The sequence below is a fragment of the Netta rufina genome, assembly GCF_964035555.1.
Source record: "Netta rufina genome assembly, chromosome: 1".
Classification (NCBI taxonomy): Eukaryota; Metazoa; Chordata; class Aves; order Anseriformes; family Anatidae; genus Netta; species Netta rufina.
The window spans coordinates 96,757,988-96,778,342 of record NC_140123.1 but is presented as its reverse complement, the minus strand read 5'-3'; the positions used below and the strand labels follow the sequence as shown (position 1 = coordinate 96,778,342).

At 42.5% G+C, this 20,355-nt stretch overlaps 2 protein-coding genes across 6 annotated transcripts; both read right to left on the bottom strand.

The window, feature by feature from the left end:
* Positions 1–147: 147 nt before the first annotated feature.
* On the bottom strand, positions 148–11,955 carry TMEM50B (transmembrane protein 50B). Of its 3 annotated transcripts, none has more exons than XM_084306104.1 (7): positions 11,880–11,955; positions 7,708–7,883; positions 6,951–7,063; positions 5,902–5,969; positions 4,655–4,747; positions 3,936–3,993; positions 148–1,842 (listed from the first exon to the last, which is right to left on the bottom strand). In XM_084306104.1, the coding sequence occupies exons 2-7, from the start codon at positions 7,804–7,806 to the stop codon at positions 1,797–1,799; spliced, it is 477 nt and encodes a 158-aa protein (XP_084162230.1). In that variant the 5' UTR covers positions 7,807–7,883; positions 11,880–11,955; the 3' UTR covers positions 148–1,796. The 3 variants fall into 3 exon arrangements, with proteins under 3 accessions (XP_084162230.1, XP_084162231.1, XP_084162232.1); XM_084306105.1 differs by lacking the exon at positions 11,880–11,955 and adding an exon at positions 11,415–11,668; XM_084306106.1 differs by lacking the exon at positions 11,880–11,955 and adding an exon at positions 10,292–10,311.
* Positions 11,956–13,977: 2,022 nt separating this feature from the next.
* On the bottom strand, positions 13,978–17,615 carry DNAJC28 (DnaJ heat shock protein family (Hsp40) member C28). 3 transcript variants are annotated; one of them, XM_084306597.1, is made up of 3 exons: positions 17,544–17,615; positions 16,866–17,052; positions 13,978–15,417 (listed from the first exon to the last, which is right to left on the bottom strand). In XM_084306597.1, the coding sequence occupies exon 3, from the start codon at positions 15,362–15,364 to the stop codon at positions 14,243–14,245; it is 1,122 nt and encodes a 373-aa protein (XP_084162723.1). In that variant the 5' UTR covers positions 15,365–15,417; positions 16,866–17,052; positions 17,544–17,615; the 3' UTR covers positions 13,978–14,242. The 3 variants fall into 3 exon arrangements, with proteins under 3 accessions (XP_084162723.1, XP_084162722.1, XP_084162721.1); XM_084306596.1 differs by having other exon boundaries at positions 17,534–17,603; XM_084306595.1 differs by having other exon boundaries at positions 17,442–17,582.
* Positions 17,616–20,355: the final 2,740 nt, after the last annotated feature.

The following is a 20,355-nucleotide window of genomic DNA, read 5'->3' as shown; positions in this document are numbered from 1 at the left end:
TAAGGCACAAGGAAACGTTCTTGTGGAGTTAAGCACTTACCTCAAGTTGCCCTGTGCAAGTTACTGTGGCAGGCTGCAGTTGTTTCTCACTTAGGGGGGAAAAAAAAATATATATCCTGGGCTACTGAACAAAAAAACTGACAGAACTGAAAACAAAAACCTTGGTTTTAATCATGAAGTGTAAGCAAGCGTCAGACTTGCTTAAAGGTTAGCACTACTAGAGCCAGTGACGGGCTGCTTCTGTACAATTATCTTGTGAAATTCGCTATCTGGAGAACATAAGATAAAGTTTATTGCAGTTTTCTGGAATTACAACCAAACAGACAACTTCTGTACAAAGCTACGATGAACACCAGTGAATATCTCGTAACTCACTGCCGGATGATGAAATCAGGATAGAAGTTAGTCTAGCCAGTAGCACAATTTCAGCTGCAGTTATTTGCTTCATATTCTGTCCACTGGAAAGATTCCCACAAGGGAGCAATTAGATGACTAACAGTATACAGTAACCATGCACATAAATTACATTCTGAAGTTTTAATGCCATTTGGTCAGCAATCTTGATACATGGAAAGTTATAAAAGCTCTTAGACACAATGTAGATTCGAATGCTTTAAAAACACAGAGAACTTACAAGGAAGTCACCAACAGCAAGATGAATATATCAGATCAGCCCGAAGCTATAAAACATCACTGTTCTCCCTGTCTGTGTGCACCAGCTAGAAGAAACTGGATTGCAATAATGGATGCATTCCCATAAAGTGCCCATGAGATTTAGGGGATATATTTTAACTGGGGCAAGTGGCAGCCCTAACACTGGCAATTATTTCGACATAAAGATTGTCAGCAATAAATACATACAGTATATTCCCATTTGAAACGCTCACCTTTATTGTCACCTAAGGTAATAGGCAGCAGGATAACGGTTCATTTACCAGCAAAAAGCTATCCCCTGAAGAAAATCTATGCTAGAATAATTTTAAAAGATGTTAGTGTGACTCACATTTATTATTTATATCCCTTAAGTGTGATTGGCATCAGTTTCAGGGTTTTTAAATTCCAGTAAATACAGTAAATGCTAATTGTTATCTATTACACTGAGCAGCACGAAAATAATTCTATGCTGCTACCAAATTTCATTTGTGCTACAGCAATCAGTCAAGAACAGCTGGTTTGCCATGCAGAACCTACTTAAAATAGGGCCGCGTTTAAAAATTCATAACCTTTTACAAAAAAATAGCTACTTAAGAATTTTATATAACTGTTCAGAAAAATATAAAAACCAACCCTTATCTCAGCATACAAGAGAATTTACCCTCACGAAATTCAGGCTTAGCTGGGTCACTTCCATGAGCTGACTACTCCCTTTCAGGTTCAGCAGCAGCCCTTGCTGTCTACTCTTGAAAAATGAGCTATAGCTGAAGTACGCATAAAAATAACAACCCCTTTCACAGGGTACAGGCTTTGTCCTGCTTATTCACTTGTAGGTTGACCGAAGTCTCTCACACGTGAGGGTTTGGAAGATCAAGTCTTAAGAGTTGATGGAAACATGTATTTGAAGAAATGAGCCTGAAGGTTTCAGAAAGAAAGCCTGACTATCCCTTTTTAAGATATATACAGTCATATGTACATATTCACAAATCTGTCCTATGAAAAGAGGGAGCTTATTACAGAAACCATAATTTGTCTCAGTTCGTCCAATTTAGAAAGCAAAACGAGAACAAATAAACGTAGATGTATCTACATACTGAGTACAACATAGCAACTACGGAATAGACAATGCTAGACGTGAGCTCTCATCCCCATAACTCTTCTGTTCTTCCAAACTTGTAGATCAGTGTACTAAAGAGGAAAAAAAAAAAAAAAAAAAAAAACAGGTTATACATACGGTGGGAAAGGTCATCTTAATAGTAAGCATACACTCTTACACCGTTTACACTGCAATATTTCTTCAAGTCTGTATCTATTTCTTCTATTTCTATTTCACTCACTATGCATTACTAAAACCATGAGATCTAGCTGAAGCAACTGCTCAACTAAAAATAGCCAGTCCTGCAGTACAATTCCTTTTAAAAGGCTGGATGTAACTGCATATTGTTCTGAATCAAAAGAAGTCTAAACAAAAACAAACAGCATTTCCTTATTGTTCCTTATACTTCTTTTTCCCTTAGGTAGCAGGGCACTGCCATACTGAATCATAATGGGGGAGATGAAAAATACTAACAACAAAGAGGGCAACAGTAAGAAGTAAAAAATAAGCTAGACACCTTGGCAATTAACTAGTGAAGAGAACTATTAATACAGCATACTAAGATAAGTAAAAAACTAGCAGAATAACAATCGGGGCTGAAGCAAAGTCCTGAAGGAGACACAGTTCAAGGAATAAAGCTATTATGAGCCAGCATTAACGGAAGAGGGTGTTTCAATCAAAACAAAAGCTTTGGGCACGGACATTGAGAAGAGCATCACAGATTGACCCTGATCTGGTCCAAGGAAAGGAATCTACAGCAGCAGATTAAAATCTCAAGTGTTACTGCTTAAAATAAGTAGTGGGATTAAAAAAATTAATTTTTTTTTTTAAATGTAGTTTGTCTCACAATTTATACCTAGGAAACAAATTTTAAAAGATGAAAGAGAAGAAATCTATAGTATATGGAGATACGGAGTACAATAGAAACTAGGGAAAGACACTTTCAGAAACAAAAAACAGCCTCAGAAGTAAGTTATCAAACTACTGAAATCAGATTGACAATATCAAGTGGATTGAAACTGTTCTCAAAAATCTATCCCCACTGGTATCCATCTCACTTTAGTTATGTGCAAGACTGCAGAAGAGATTTAGGCACTGCTCTTTTCTGTGAGAACAGAACTGATTTGCCCAACAAGGCAACACAGCAGAGCCACCTGATTCGGATCACTGCAAAGCATTTGATATGGTACTAGAAGGAAAATTGTTAGCATTGTAATTTAAGTGAGTGAGAACTTCCAAAAGAGGAGGTTCTGGGAACTTTTTCAGTGACTGAACTTCAGAATTATACTAATGCTTTTATTGTCTTGAATTAATCAAATTCATCTATTAATAGAGAGTGCATTATACATATAAACAGAGCTGGTATAGGTGCACATAGTTTCAAAGTGTCATATAAGGCACTTAATGACATTAAGAGAAATAAAATGAACGGATTTAATATTACAGAACGCACCATTATGGTCATAGAAGAAAATTTCATCACTCATCATAACTGAAAGTTCATCCAGTAGAAACAAATTTAAGTGTATCAGTTATCAGACCATCGAATCATTGTTACGAAACAGTCAGGAAAAAGGCAATAGGATGTCTCACCTATTGCTGTCAGGATACATGCCAAGGTATTTGTAGTAGAGATGTAAGTATTATTGCCATTATCCAAAGACACTGACAGCATCTCACCCAGAATACTATCTGTATCCTTGGTCATCCACATTCTAGAGCTGTAAATTCAGTAAGATCACAAAGAGCTGAACTAACGAGCACAAGAGGATTGAAGACCCTCTCTGAATAGTACTCTCTTCATCTCTGAGGAGTAAATAGGGCAGTGTTTCTAAGCACTGGAGGAAGTGGTAGAGACAGGTAGCAGAGTTTAAAAATAAAGGTTTTAAGAAATAGTTTGGTCAGTTTATAGAACGACTAACGCCACCTCAGTTCTCTGTACAGTCTCAGCTTACTCAGAGACCCAAGAGCTCTCTTACATGCCATCTTACTCAAGTAAAGGTCAGGCTGGGTAATGAACTGAAATACTGGAGCCCAGCACAGTGAGCAGCACGCACCACATTGTGGATGGTCAAGTCTGGTGTCAGCCTCAGTTACAATTAATTTTCCTGGGGTAACCGTGTATATGGAAGCAGGCGAGTGCAATGCCCCTTTGGAAGGAGGGAAACTCACCCAGATAACTTACCTGAAAAATATCAATGCGTTTTGGAAAAACACTGCTAGTCCAGGGTAAACATTAGTGTCTGCGAAGTAAGTAACAAAGGAAATATTAACTTCTTTTGTACCGAAAGAAGTACCTAAAACACTATTCACAGTATTATTCTCTGGCTACAAAACTAGATGGCATTGTTCTAGCAAGAACAGACCACACTTTCATTCCTCTGGATTTTCTGCCTTTCAGCTGACAGCAAAAGTACTTTCTACATAAGTAAAATAAACTTCAACCCCAGAAGACAACCTGTAATTTTTAAAAATGATTTTAGATTTCAATGAAGGGCCTGTTTGGTTATTTTGTTTGTTTGTTTGTTGTTTGTTTGTTTTTTCCCCCTATATACAACTTGGTAGTAATTCTTGAATTACAATCGCAATTAGTTACCAGTGTGTATATTTTATATACACAAGCCTTCTATACCTGGATTGTTTAAAATGGTTCATAGTGGTAGTTCCTCACTTCAACTCCCTCAAGCATCTCTCATATCCATACAGTAAGGGACTGTGAAGGGTCCAAAAGATTTTCACATTCTTATTATACAGCAAAAAAAAAAGACAAGTCAAAAAGAGCTCTTAAACAAACTACTACATCACAAGATAGCTACCAAACTGAAGCGTCAGATTTGATGATCATCCCAGAACAGCAGCCAAACCCATCTCTTTGCTAAAAAGCTAACCAAGAAGGAAACTTACTCTGTGTAACATATGCTCCAAAAAGAATCCACATTGAAGCAATAAGCGAACCAAACATCAGCATAAAGCCAATGAAGAGCCAGACACGAGCACCTGCAGGAAACAGTAAAACCTCTGAGAACCACACAGAGTACCATCCATTGCAACAGCTGATCCAAGCTGCTACCGTATTGTGTGACACAGTCCTGCTGAAGATCCAAATGGAAAGGGTTAAAACCAGTATCAATGACAACAGAATCCAAAATTTGTCCTCTTTAGTACAGAAGACACAATTACCAGAAATTTCTCCTCATCTGTAGGGAACACCTGTAACAATGTTTAAAGTAACTTGTGAGTGGGCTAATTACAAGGTACTTTGCCAAAGTTATAGATTTTCTGAGGTAAGGATGGCATTCCAATACAAAAACTGTAAAAAACACACAATATTTACAAATTTAGTATTACAAAATACTAAAAAAAAAAAATCAATAAACCAAACCCTTCCTGTGCTTACTTCAGTAAAATATTTCCAGAGGGCTGAAATCTGCCGGTTTACTCAATGACCCAAGAGGTCCCTTTGTCTGACATGCCTTCCTCCTCAAGCAAAGGTCAAGGCAGGATATGAATTGAAATACGGGGGTCCTGCACTGACACATTACCTGCTCAAAACGGAGGGGGAAGCCATTGAAAATAACCAACCTGCTCGCTCACGGGAAAGGAAAAATATTTATATGCAAAGATTCACTCAAGCAGACTGAAGAATGAAATGCAGGAAAGCATCAAACACTAGCTCAAAATCAGTAAATTCTACCAGATTGCATTCTGCAAATCACACGAACGCAGATGCTGGATTTCACACCGTAAGGGAATTATGGATGAACATAGAGAGAGGACAGCAGGTCCAGAGAAACCACACAATGGGTGACACACAAAGAAAATAATGTCTGCAATGCATTCTAAAATAAGAAGTTCATACTGAACTCAAGCCCCATAGCTTGCCACAAGGCAGAAATTTATTTCTGGGAACAGCTGCACAGGACACGCAGAGAAGTTTAGGTGCTCAAGCTATACAGAAGTCAAATTTTCCCAAGCTCACCTCCTTAACAAAGACAGTACTTACCTTCAAGGGTTAATTTTATACAAAAATTAATTTCACAGAAGTTTTCTCCTCTCCTTAGCTTCTGATTATTTATTTAACCACCACTTAAAAACAACAAAGCCCTCAATAATCATTCTTTCAATTCAGCAAGACTTCAGAGTTAATTTACCTGTTCTTCCTAAGCATCCGTCACTGTAGCTGTCTCCTCTCACCTGAGCATTTGATACAGCATTTATCCTAGGAACAACAAAGTGTATACATTTCAGATTACTACAAAATCAATTAAAATCTTAAGTAAAAAGCTAGTGCTTTGGAGGGTTTTGGTTTTTTAAGATGCAACAAATTCCTGGAAAATTACTGGCATTCTGTACAGCCACACATTACTACACCTCTCTTAAGGGAAGGATTCCAACTGGATTTCAAGAAAAATCACACATTCTTGCAGAACCTTTACCCTAAATCTCAGGAATAATAATAGCCAGTAACACAGCGGTCTCTTGCTTGTGATACAAGTTGCTTTTAAATTGCTCTACTTGGCAACAAATACCACAAATATTCAAGTGAGACATGTCCCATAAGGACAATATATTTTCTTAAAACAAGTTACACTGCTGTGGAAAAAAAATAAACAAAATTTCCAAATATCAAGTGTTAAGAAGGCCTTGAACATCCAAAACCATCTTATATTCTCTCCACTATTGAATGATTCTGTAAAAAATACTACTTCTCCCTCAAGCTTGCCACATTTACATCTTCATAACAATAATACCACTGCCCTCGCCCATTTGAAGAAGTTTTGGGCCACAGAGACAGCTGTAGAAATTGATTAAAAGCAGGGAAAAATGCAAATGTTTTACATTCAGGTATGCAATTGGGCAGAAACACCTGAACTTTGACCTAGGAACCCACTTGCGTAAAGGAAGGTCAGCTTTCTTACATTCAGCCAGAGCACATAAGAAAAGTAATTTACCTTAAACAGGCGGGGGGAACAGAAGGAACAATGAACAAACAGACACAAAGGCCACAGATTTAAAAAAAAAAAAAAAAAAAAAAAAAAAAAGGCTGTAACACTGCCATGCAAAAAGGTACAAGATTACTCATAAGTAATTCATAACCAAGAGATTGCTGGTGTTACCATACGCACGTGGGCTAGTAAAACCTGCGTTTAACAGCTCATATTTATTTTATAAATAAAGAACTTCCTTTATAAACACTTACATGAAAAAAGCTAGTGTTGAAAACACCCCACAGGTATGGAACGCGTGGTTCATTTGTTCTGGCTTAGGGTACACTACTGCAGCATCTATCATTATCCACCAACCTGTGAAAAACTTAAAATAAAATAACCAGTATTATGAGGCCAGAAGGGTAGAGACTGACAGGCAAAACATGTCAAATGTACAGGCATACTACTGGTTTAGTTTTCCCTTACCACATATACACAGCTCTAGAAAGTTACTAGCTTCACATCAGACTCTAAATCTGACAAGCAAGTTCTGCATATACCTTATCAAGGATATTCTCACAGAAGCATTTGAAAATCTGTCATGTTTTCTATTCAAATTACATCTCAGTGTACGGCTAAATGCCCTGTACTTCCTTAAGAACAAGAATCGAGATTCTAAACATACCTTATCCATACTTTATATCTTTTAAGTATTCAAACATATCTAGTTATGCCAAAAACATGCTAGGAACTTCAATCTTTTTTTGAAGGAGAGGTAGCAGAACTGGTCTATTGCTGTCAGACAAATGCAAATTTGCGTGATCCATAAAAAAGCTGGCTAACAATTACACTTAATCAAAAACCATCCAAGAAATATATCGCATTAGGGTACAGTTAAAAGTGAAACTTCACAAAATTTGAAACAAACAAACAAACAAACAATATGCAACTGTGTACCATATTTCCAAATTTCTTAACCCATTTATGATCCGTCAAGGAGGGGCAAGTACCCACGCGCTCATAACTTACCAATACACCTGCAACTATTGAAGCAACGGCGTTTCTTCTTTCACTCCAGTCGATACACTCACATTCTGGCCACCGGAAATTATCTAAGAACCCTGCCATGTCCTCAAAGATTAGATTGCCTTGCTTAGCTTGGACTTCTACATGAATTCTTCCATCAACAGCCGCGTCCTAAGTACCTGAAACACAGCCAACAATGTAGTTAAGGCTAAATAGCAAAATCTTGAGATGTTTGACAAACTGTCAGAAGCATCTTCAAAATAGGTTTGCTTTTGTTTTGTTTGTTTGTTTTTTGTTTGTTTTGTTTTTGGAAGGAATTAAATATTGCATATGTTCTATGGGTGCTTTATTGAGCTACATTTAATGAAGCAACCTACCCCACAAACAGAATTACAAAATAAAATCTGCACACAAGCCAAACACTTAAGCATTGCACAAGCCAGACACGTAAGCATTGCACACACAAAGCATCCTGTCTGAAACAGAGGAGAAATTCAGTGGAATATGCTGTTTATTTAAATGTATAGAAACACAAAAACAAAAGCAAGTAAAAAAGCAGGTGCAAAAAAAGCAAATATTTCAATCTAAGTTTCACCCTTAAACCGTAACCCTCTCCTGCGTTGGAAGTTAGAACAGAGTAAGATGCACACAAGAGGACTTCATATGCAGAACAAAACTTGGTCTTTGAGCCTGCCTAAGGAATGCTGGATAAGATACATACTCCCAGTCTCCAAACGAGAAAGATAATACAGTGCCTTTCTACCACAGGGGAAAAGAAATCAGCTCAGTGAATCCACTAAATACTAAGAGCAAAGAACATCGTGCTTTGCAGACGAGGATCAGTCACACCGAATTATAAACACGGTCAGACTTACACACAGAAAGCAAAGTTGAGCAGTGTTATAAGGCAACCACTGAAACGATGACGTCCTCAAACGATGTGGTGAGACAGCAGCTGTAACAGGTTCTGTGCTACCCTACCGCTGTTCTCACACTGAGACGGTTAATGGATGTAGTCTGAGTGTCAGAAGCTGCAATATTTACTGTTTTCTGCTCAGCAGTGGCTCACAGCCACGTTTAAGTTTGCCCATCCTACAAACAAAGGGCACCTCCTATGAATAAATATAAAATTTGTCTGTCCCCCTGAACCTACTTCCAGAAATCCATCCACGGTTATGATGCTACCTTGAAGCATTATAATCAACCAGTCCCAAAGTTACCTTACACCTGTCAAATACCTGGGCCCAACCCTACAGTTATTCTCCTAGATCACCCTTTCCCCTAGCAATTCTCAAATTCCTGTTCTTTCTGCAGCTGTCACACAGAATTGCCGTGCTGTCCTAACACAGATTTACAACTGTTGCCACAGCCCTAACTTCTTTTCTCCTCTCCGAAGGGTTCCCTACTCACTCCGTTTGTTCCTCGCCAGTCCCAGGAAGCGTTACCTCGCTGTGCAGTAATCCCCAGCTCATCCCGCAGTAATCCTCTCTTCCTCCCACAGTCGGTCACCCACAGTGGGGTACAGCTCACGGCTCCCATCGCTGCGGGCTGCACGGATCTCACCCTGCGGTCTGGCTGCCCACAACACCTAGGCAAATGCGCCACACTGTTCTTTCCTCCACTGAACAGATACAAGCACTAACAACGGTGTTGTCTTGCTTGTCATTACACTTTCTGTCACTTTCGGAGTGAGCAAAGCCGTATTTTCCCCCAGTTTTTTCCTGGATCGTTCTCACAGAGCTGCAGGAAAAAAATCTTTTTACCGCTACCAAAATGTTCCAGATGAAAAGGCTGACACGAAACAAAACCAATCATTGCCTTCTGTGACTTAAAGGGGTTAGCGAGTTTGTTTTGTCAGCTAAAACCATGAAACCATCCTCCTGCGCACGGAAAATACAGCTAGCATCTATCCTAAGACCCCTTCAGCTTTACAAAGTCAGCGATGATAAACTTCACAGATAATCATAAAGGCAGGTTTGTGCAACGATGTTAAGGGTTTTTAAACACTGGGGGACAAAACAGAGGCGTTTTGCTCACTTCAAAAGCCTGAGACAACACCTTCCTCAACACCTAATTGTCTTGGGTATTAAATGGACTTTTCAGAACTGCATTAGCGACAAAATTAGTGGAGCTAGGGAGACTAGTACAAAGGGTTCTTTTTTATTATTATTATTATTATTTATTTTTTTAATACTTTCTAAGGACAGCCTTCTGCCAAAGCATCTTATTTTATCAATGTTGTATTTTTGGTGCTTGACACCAGCTCCCAAACCTGCACTTTGCTTTAATCTTTTCACTGTGCTCAGAAGGGAAGCACCCGAGATAGCGTGACTAGATGAGATAAACACTATCTGCTGGCAGCCTTTCCACAGCAAAGATGTGTAAGCGACTACACAATTTTCCTGTTTCACTGGAATGGCAAGCATGGAGATACACGGCACGGAGAACCTGCAACAGGATACAGACAAACCCCAGAATGATTTCTACACGTGTCTAGTGCTAGAAACAAGCTGCGATTTCACAGAGAAAGCTTTCTGCAGGAGTACAGCCAGCAGCAATGGGGAGCAGAAGAGGTAACGCCACTGACCTTTTTATAGTACGATCTAAACATTAACTGATGCTGTCCACAATCCTGCAACGGAGTCTTTCATATTAGTAATTCAAGAGAGCCCCACTTAACTGTAAATATAATTAAGCATTTCTCTCAGATAGCTCCCTACGATTCTATTCTCTGCGTACAGACTTTGCAGATACACGGCTGGTGATAACGCCACCTCTTCCTGAGTTACTGAATGCCAGCCTCGTGCAGCAGCGTGGGCACTCTGCAAGAGGACGTGGCCATCCCTGACCGACCGTGCACCCGACGGAGGGAACGATGAGTAAGGGCTGCGGGCTTCTCGGAACAACAGATGTCAGGAAGCAGGGTGCTGGGGCAACTCAACCAGCCCAAGGTCCAGCCAACAACTTCCCCATGGCGGAGGCAAGGGGGAAGCAAAGAGCACTGCAGACGTGCTGGAAGGGACTGGGAGTGCGGAGCCAGCCCCAGTGCGACAGGTTGGCCACCCGCTCACAAGTGGCTGAGCAAACAGCGAGCTGCTACACAGCTCGGTCTGCGGTGTACGCTTCTCAACACCAGCAGCAGGGAAGGAAGGAAGGAAGGAAACTATAAGCTGCACCTCAGCCACAAAAGGCCCGCGGCACTGTGAAGCTGAGTCTCCACCAAAATCACAGCAGCAAGGCTGAAGATGACAGGTGAATGTGGCACAGACACAAGGTTTAACCCAAATATACCCTTCTGTATGGACAGAACCCTGACGAATTTTCAGAAGGATGGTTTCAAGTTCTCAAAGACAGGGGCTGGACTTTTTTTACCTGAGTAAAGGTACAAAACTCACTCTCTGGGTTTAAACTTTTACCTCCACGTACTTCACAGCAAGAAAACAAGCGAGCCCCTTGCATTAGCTGTCCTTTGGTGCCCTTCCTATGATCTGTCTCCTCCCCTTTCCCTCTTGCGGGCAGACAGGCTCTCAAGAAGCATTTCTCAGGTCCAATAAACAGAAACACAAGGAGAACACTGGCAAGAACGAGCTGGTGAGTGAAACGTGACAAGGGCGGTTATAAACCATAGAAACAACGCTTGGTAGGTTGTAGCAGTAGAGTTAGGAGTAGCAGCACGCTATTTAGGCGAACGAAGCAGAGCGACAACATACCACAGGCGAAGTTGAGCCCGGAAAGTTGAACCAGCCGCTCTCTGAAACGCGCTCAGCCAACGGCGTTGGACAAAACGTTAGCACAGCGGCAGGGGAGCGCAGAAAGAAACACAGAAAGCGAGCCCCGAGGAGGCTGCCTCACGGCACAGCAGGGCCCAGGAGCCCCCCGGTGCCACAGCGCGGGGCCTCGCGCTCCCTGAGGGGACAGCGCAGCCCCGGGGCAGGGCCGGGGCAGGCCGAGCACCCTGTGGCCGCCCCCCGGCCTCCCACAGGCACCCCCCGGGCAGCCCCGCGCAGTTTCGCTTTCAGTTTCCCCTCAGGGCGCTCCGGTACGGCCGGTACCGGCCGCCCAGCCCCTCAGAGGGCCGGCGGGGCGCGCTGCGAGCCCGCGGCCCCCTCAGGAGGGCTCCGGCCGCCCCCGGCCCCTCACAGCCGCCCCCCCCCCCGCCCAACGGCCGCACGTACCCGCCGCGCCGCGCCGGGCTCTTCCGCCCGCTGCCGGAGGCGGGGCGGGAGCGCGAGGGGAAGGCGCTGAGCGACGCGGCCGCCAGCCAATGGGAAGCCGGCGCCGCGCGCCGCCGGGGGCGGGCTGAGGAAGGGGAGGCGGCCATTGGGCGGTGCCGCGGCCCACGCGGGAGAGCGGAGGGGGCGGGGCTGAGCGGCGGGCGGGGGGCGGCCCCTCCCCCCTCGCCTCAGCGCCGTGCCTCAGGGCGAGCAGCGCGGTGCCGCCCGGGAGGAGACCGCGTTTGTGTCCGAAATCGGCAGTTTATTCACTTTATTTCCTTCTGAACTCAGCGCTAAGACCTCAAATTCAAGTTAACAATCCGGCGTCAGGCAGAAAAATGAGTTTTGAAGGCCGCCGTCGTGGGGCTTTCTGGTCTGCAGGCGGCACTTGTTCCAGAAGCACCCCCCACACGCGGCTCGTAGCATCTCGGTCACCTCAGAGCAACGGGGAAAAAACAGCCCCCTGCAAAAATACCCCCCTTCCCTCGTCCGGGACCAATAAAAATTAAAATTAGAGGAGTGTTTTAATCTATGCTTTTTAATCACTAAGCAGTGATGAAGAAGATTTTGTGCCTGGCAATTTTTCCCGACAGCAGCACGAGGCTGACTGAAAGCACTGAGAGTCAGGTCGCATCCACTCCATTTAAAAGCGAGGAGCTGTAAAAGGAGCATAAAAATCACCCAGCACGCTGACTCATCCATTATGGCAACTTAAATATTTAAACTGCTGATACTCATCTCCATCGTGAGCCAAACCGGATTCCATCAGAGCTGGATTTATTGGAACAGGGTTTCCATTTACACTCATGCAATGAATTCGATTTGCAATTAACTCTTCTTAATCTGTCACTAGATTAGTTTAAACAGCAATTCAGTTCTCATTCCCGTAGAACATAACGAGAATCAAAATCTGATCTTTTAACACAACAGATGCCTGCACTTTTTGCTTTTGCCACCTGAATTCCTATGAAAATATACCTTAAAGGAAGCCGAGATTAATCCTACTTTCTAAAACACTGCAAGAGCATTTACCAGTAAATTATATGCAAGTGTATTTATTAGTAATTACACTTCAACTGATCCATTCTACCACCAAATAATGTTCTGCCTGCACACGAGGACCTCACCTAGAAGAGGCAGAGCACAACGACCAGAAGGAGCACACGCAGCGTCACCCACCCAAACGCAAACGCATGAATCCAGACTCCGTTGGTGCCGAGACATCTGCCAAAGGGTGGTGGTTGTGATCACTATCTAGCTTTAACTTCTGAGGGAAATTTCCCCTCCGTGGCGTGCCAGCGCCCATGGGACACCTTCCCACCCGACCAACAGGCACAGCACAACTGTGCAGGTGGAGACAGCGACGGTCTGAGTCACGGGGGCAGGAGTGGAGAAAGGGGCCCACACAGATACCTGTACATCCAGTGACAGCTTCTCAAGGGCAAAGTCCTCCGGGAAAATCAGACCAGGTGGGGAGCAGAGAGGTTACTAAACATAAATAAATACCAGTCACTGTGGAGACTTTGACACCCTCCAAGCCGCTGCCCCAAAACTTTAATAGGACAGCAACATTTCACAATAAATTCTTTGATGCCACCATTATTTATTCTGTGAGATTTTAAATATTTAAATGGTGCAAGCAATTATGTTTAAAAATTAATATTCCCGTCTCAATTCCAAGAAGCCTTGTGGCTGAGTATAGTTTTGGCCACTCTTCCTTATTTGCTAGGATACTGAAACTTCCTTGTATGCTAAAAGCCAGATACAAAAATAGACTTCAGCACAATGAACAGTCCAAATCTACATCCAGACCCCCCCCTCCATCCTCATTTAATGTAACCTTAAAGAAATTAATGTATTAGGAAAAAAAAAAAACACACATGAAACCTGTCAACAATGTATCAGCTGTGAGCATTTACGTAAGGAAGGATAAAGGCCAAACTACAGGGAACAGTAAGTTTTACTTCTACTTTGTCCTTAACGTGTTTTGTTATGCCTTAGTTTCACTTTATGAAGCAATAACAGTACTGTAAAGTAATTATATTCCACAGTCGAAAAGTTGAGCATTGATTTTGATTTAATCAGAAGTAAAATCAGCTGAAGGATAACTGAGTTTATTTGTTCCTTAACAGTAGTCACAAAGAAATCCATTAAACACCCTCAACTGAACATCAGACAGCCCAATTCCTTTTAACTGGTGTAATGATAGCCAGGTAGACAGGCGGATTTTACATTTTCAGTGTATCTGAAATTTCTCTAAGGCTACAAGTTTTAGTGATAAAGTGCATCCAGAATCTTGACAAGACAGATGAGTTAATATTACCTTATTTCAATGTAAGGTTTAACCACTTAAATAGAGAAGACTTCCACCCAAACCTTTTAACATTTTCCTGTTCCTCTTCCTTTGTGTCTGAATCAGGAGCTTCTTTGTTTTCCATCAAAGCTTCGTAAGTCTTTTGTGCTCGAAGGATTTCTTTGTCTGCACTGAAGTGCACCATTTGCCTGCTCAGAATAGGAACGACTAAATTGAAGCTGTCAATTCTCTTGTTCAGTTTCCTGATATCCTCCATAAATTGCTCACAAATGCGATTCCACTGCTTCTGCCTGTACGGCGTCATCGGCTCCCCGAGCTTACTTCGAGATGCCACTAGACCCTTCCTTAATTGCTCGATAGTTTCCCGTATTTCTTTCTGCATCAGGATCCACTCTGGCTGGTACCCGTTGTCTATCAGGATTCTGTTCAGGTTGTGAGTCATAGGATCGATATGCGGACAGTCTGAAAACTTCTGCAGAGGTTTTCCTTTCCCGCTGAGGTTGTCGAAGTCTCCTTTTGCCATCGATTCCTGGATGAGGTCCTCAACCAACCGCTCAACTGCCTGGGTTATCTTCACCTTCTTGCTCTCTCTCACATCCTTGGCTCTCATGAGGTCAGTGGCGACGTACTGGCTTTCAAGTTTCTGCTTTCGGTATTCCAACACCTGCTCGGTAGCACGGTCCACTCGAAACTGCATGTACTGCTTTTCTCTTTGGCTTGGTGTTCCAAAACCAACGCCTTCAAAACTCAGGTAGTGTCTGTGCTGCGGTGCTTTTGTTTTGAACTGGTCCTCCTCCTCCTCTTCCTTATTCTCCTTTGATTTCTTTTTGTTTGCCACATCGCTGAGCACAACTCTGTAGGCGTCTTCTACTTTAATAAATGCTTCCGGATCTGCCGTGCTGGAACCGCTGTCTGGATGGTATTTTTTGGCAAGATTTCGATACGAATTTCTGATATCATCAAGGGAGCATCCTTCCTCAAGCTCAAGAATTTTGTACGAGTCCTTGACATTGCTTTTCGGTTTGTAACCAGACAGCATTCGACTGCCACACATATAGGGAAAGGGCTTCAGGAGTCTTGGAATCATTGCTTGATGTGACGTTAAATGATGCCCTGTGGTGTTAGCCAGCATGACACAGAGCCACTTCCTAGCTCTTCAGATGCAGCTACATTATAAACAGTGACCTATAAACACATTTTTTAAAAATTGTAATAAATATGCCTTTTAAAAGAACTTACATCATTTGTTAAACTCTTATCTTTAACTTGTTACATTAAAGAAATCCCTACAAAATTTCACAACAGTCTACAATGTACTTTCTTTTGCAGACTAACACAGAATTCTGAATTTCTTGTTGATTACTACAGAAATAGTATTACAATGTAAATGAAAATTAATGCACAATACAGCTTCCTCCTGGCAGCATAGGTTTGTTTTGTACTGCTTACTTCCCAAAAGGTCAAAGCTCTATTGCCTTCCTGTAAACTCAGTGCAACATAAACTGGAAATGTGCTTTGCTGAGCAGTAACTCTGCTGAAGCAAGTATCTCCCCCTTCCTCTACACAGCTTCGTCCAGTTGTCATCTGAACTCTCTTCACATATAATAATGCCCCATGATCTACTATCGGGTGCATTCTTAAAGATTTCATTAAACTACCCCCTTGGCTTTTTTTTTTTTTATAGTAATAACCAAAGCCATGTTCAGATAAACTACTGTATCCCAGTAGGGCTCACACATCTTAGCAGCCAACCTCCTTATTTTGTGCTGCGTAAGGTTATGTATCTGGAACTTGGAAGACATCAGTAGCAGGCAATGTCTCGTTCTGTCAGGAATACCAGTGCTTCTGAGTAATTTTGGGAAACAGCAAAAGAACACCTTTGGCAAACGACAGTATGTCTTCATATAAAAAAAAATATCAAAAGTAGAAAGATACACCCTACAGAAATCAGCTAACTACTCTTCACTGATGAAAAGTTCAAAGACAAAGGCCACATATGCTGACTGTGCTAAAGAGTCTCCTTTTACAGATTCACTACTGGTTGCAACAGATTATTTGGTAACTTCCTTTCCAAAGAGGAAATTGGATTAAACCAAGGTTAACTTGAGTTAAAGTAATGAATAATGTTTGTGTGTTCTATGTACAACAAACTGCCTTTCTGCACTAATCCTTCTGGAAAGGGAAGGGAAAGGAGATCAGTGTGGGACTGGATGAAAGACTGGATCTACTTTGAATGTTTCCAATTGGTTTTGATACAGGTAAGGAATGAAATTATCAGCTCCTGGTTTTTATAATGGATATTACTGACATAACATGGTATATATGACACTGTTTTCTCTCTGTGTAGGTGGTTGGCAAAGATCATCATTGTTCTATACGGCCATAAAATCCACATACCTACTACTTAAATGGAATGTCAGTGAATACACACTTGAAATTCAAAGTGATTGGAAGCGTCATTTCTCATAAATCCAGTAATTTGACTTTACCCCAGTTGTGCTTAAAAAACTATTGAAACTGGAAACACATCTTGGGTCATGGGCCATTACCAAGTAGTGCTGTAAAGGATCGAGTAAGACCTTAACATATGAGCAGAACTGTTTTGATTCAGACGGTACTCATTATAAACACACCTAAGCAGCATCGCTCTCCTAAACTCGGGGTGCACTTTGCACAGGAACGAGGTAAAATACCACAGATGTCGCTTCACGTCCAGCGCTCCGGCAAAGCACCCGCCGTACCGTCCGATCTGTCCTACAGCAGCACGGGCCTGGAGGAGGGGGCTTCGCTTCCAGAACCTTCACCACCAGCACCTTCGCCCTGCCAACGAGATCACCCCATTTAGCACCACGGCTCTCTCCTTGCGCCGTTACAGGGCCAGGGGGTGATTTTCATTCCCCAGCTGATGCAACCGTGCTGCGACCCACGGGGCTGGGCAGGGTGACAAGGACAAGGTCCCCCCCCCAGGGGGCCCAAATCCCGCTCTCTCCACACACACCCTACTGACAGCAGAGCCCCAAAAGCAGCCCCCCTTTTCCCCAAAAGCCTTTTTCCCTTTTCCCCCAGAGGCTTATCCCCTTCCCCGCTCCTTTCCCCACCCCCCCCCTCCACCCGGTGTCGGGCGGGCGGAGGCTCCCCACAGCGCAGCGCGTCCCGTCTCACCCCCCCGCCCGCCATTCCCCCGCTTCTCCCCTCACAGCACCGCGCACCCGAGGGCTTCAAAGCACCACCGAGGAAGCCCAGGGGACGGCAGCCCCTCTGCCCTTCGCCCAAGGACGTGTCCCCGGCCGCCTGCCCTCACCAGAGCTCACCGGCGAGGGGAGCCCGAGGGCCGCCGGCCGGCTGCCTGGCGGCGCCATGCGCAGTGCGAAAGCCACAAAATGGCGGCCTCGCGCCCCGAGCTGCCGATTTGGTTTTTGTGGGGTTGTGTTACACAAACTCCTGTAGGTCTCAGCCCCTTTTCAGCCTTAGTTCTCCTGAGTGAATCCCTATAATTTTATAGAGAGTGTCTCTGTCGAGGCTTTCTCTCCCAGGCTTGTGAAACAGCCTTCCCCCCTGGTAAATGAATGGTTTTCCACAGTGCGCACACTCCATCCTGTAACGCAGTTTGGTGTTTGGGATGTTCACAGCCCGAAAAGGCTGTGTGCGGCCAGCTGTGAGGCTGGAGGGGCTGTGGTGTCTGGTGGGTTTGTTGCTACCTCTTACTTGGCAGCTAGTGGGGCTTCAACTAGCAAAACCCCAGGTCCTACAACCATTGAGGTCCATAGGCTGGAAGGGAGGATCCAGGTGCACGTAGTAAAGGTCCAGTAGGCAGAAGGCAAATTTTATTTCCTCTTTCTGAGCACTAGCATCTATTATTAAAACAATATATATATATATATGTATATAATTAAATAAACTTGTGTGTTTAATTAGTGGTGCTTGATGGGACATGGTTGAGCACACCGCATATCCAGCCAGTGAAGGGGTGTCACTGACGCTTGAAGAGAATAAAGTATTGAGTGGTCTGCTTAATTTTACAGCTTCCAGCATTATATTCTGTTTTTCCTCTTACAGCTTTGCCACTATGCCATCTTGGTGAATAAATAACACTGAAACACATTATTTCAGAGAGGTTATCTTTTATTTTCGTTAGAAATCAGTTTTCTACATTTTTTATTTCAAATTTGCTTTCTTTAAAAGTCAGATTTTGAAATTAGAAGTTTCCATGTGTGTTTTCTTTCTCAGCTGCATATCCAGTTCACCACCTAAGAAAATTACTTGAACAAATAATTGTATCATAAATTGACCAGCTGGAACAAGTACAAGTTTAGATAATTTTCTTGAGAGAGGTGTTTCAGGGCTGCAAGAATTCTGTTTCTGACTTAACACATCATACATCCTGTCTTATAAAAACAAATTTCGAAAACTTGCAAATGAGAAATACATTTTATCCCTCTTTCATCTTACAAGAAATAAGACTCTAGTCGTGGCATCTTGCTGTTTAGTCACAGACAGAACATGTAAAACAGTCTGCAAACCTGAGGAAGGAAGTCTACAAATACTTGCTACGTGATGCTTAAGATTTCTGTAGCATGCATCTCTCCACAAACCAGAAGGCTCAAGTACAGCATCTGTCCAACAGTACACAAGTCATAAATTGCATGGAATTTTTAAACAAATGTTGTGGATTTGCTTTTAAATCTGGTCTAGGGGTGTGAAAGAAATGGCTTGTTTCTCTGTTGATGCATTTTTTATTTCTCTTTACCTGACTTGAAGCCACAAAGATACTGGTTAGTGTTATGTTGGCATACTTTGATTTTGTTTTCAGTAATGAGTGGTGGCATTGCAAGCTTGTCAAGTGTTAACTGAATGACTTCAGATACTACTGTGAAAGGATTAGGATGTTGAAGAGAATGGCATAGAAATTGGCAGAGAATAAAATATTACCTTTGATGATGCTTCTATTAAATTTCTTCTGAAGGTAAAATGGGTAGTAATTAAGGGGAAAACAATTCAAGTATGTGGTAAATATTAAAATAACCTTTACATATAAATCTGATGATATAAGTTATTGCAGAGAATAGATCTGTGGGAGTTGTGCACTGCTTTTAACTGCAATATTTCTGTTTAACTGTAGACAATGAAAGCTATGTTTTATTTTTACAAGTTGTCTTTGAGATTTTATCACTTCTTAGAGGACATAGTATTGCTATTAACAACATGGGAACTGAGCAATGATCTCAGCTTTTTGATATCATGTTGTAACCATTTTTTTAAGGGTTGAATGCTATTAACATTGTAGGACTGATTGGTGGGGAGGAGTTGTTTTTGTCATTAGCTAAAGAAAAATGGAAAGAGAGGAGAATAGTCCACACTGCTGAAGTCTTTGGGGAGGTCTGTTTCGAAGAGCAGGTGGCATTAAGGCGATTCAGCCAGGCTACTGTCAGACAGCATAAGGGGGGACGGGGCAGCATGCAGGTCTGTCTGCTTCTTTCAGCCTCTCCCTGGCTTTAGGAGTCAAAAGTCATTTGGACCTGAAGCAGGAGCAGAAAGAAGAACTCAAATCCATCTGGAGGACTCCTCAGCCTTTTGTGTGAACAAACTGCAGGGTCTGATACGGTAAGGGTAGATGATTCAAGTGAGACATCCCTCTCCACAACCTTTCTTCTAGGAGTGTCTGTCTTACCGGCTTTCTTTTCATCCAGCATGCATTCAAGTTGTTTTGCAAAAAAAACATTTTTCATGTCTTCACTATGATGTGAAATGGAAATGTACATTTTCCCCACAGGATAAGAGGCACTGCTTGGTTTCACTGTGTTTCTAGTTAGGAATTTGAGTTTATTCTGCCGAATAAAACTTTGGTGAATTGTGAAATTATATGTAAGGAAAAATAGTTTTGCTTTTAAAGACACTTTGCTTTTTACTAATAACCATAATGTCCAGTGATACTTTGTAGAGATCATGTTGATGTCTTTGTTATAGATACAGAGGTTGTAACCCTTTTCTTTTAAGCTCACGGCACCTTCCTTGTGACTCCAGAATTATTTGTCAAGCAGTAACAACAGACAAAGGCTGACATATTGTGCAGTTACCCAGTATTAAGGGGAAAAAAAAAGAAAAGTCTGTTGCAAGGACGTGGGT

Coding starts and splice junctions, on each gene's coding strand:
- TMEM50B (XM_084306104.1), bottom strand. CDS start 7,806: ATGGCAGGGTTCTTAGATAATTTCCGGTGGCCAGAATGTGAGTGTATC. Junction 5,970..6,950: donor TCAACACTAGCTTTTTTCAT/GTAAGTGTTTAT, acceptor TGTTGTTCCTAG/GATAAATGCTGTATCAAATG. Junction 3,994..4,654: donor TGGAGCATATGTTACACAGA/GTAAGTTTCCTT, acceptor CTTACTTCGCAG/ACACTAATGTTTACCCTGGA.
- DNAJC28 (XM_084306597.1), bottom strand. CDS start 15,364: ATGCTGGCTAACACCACAGGGCATCATTTAACGTCACATCAAGCAATG.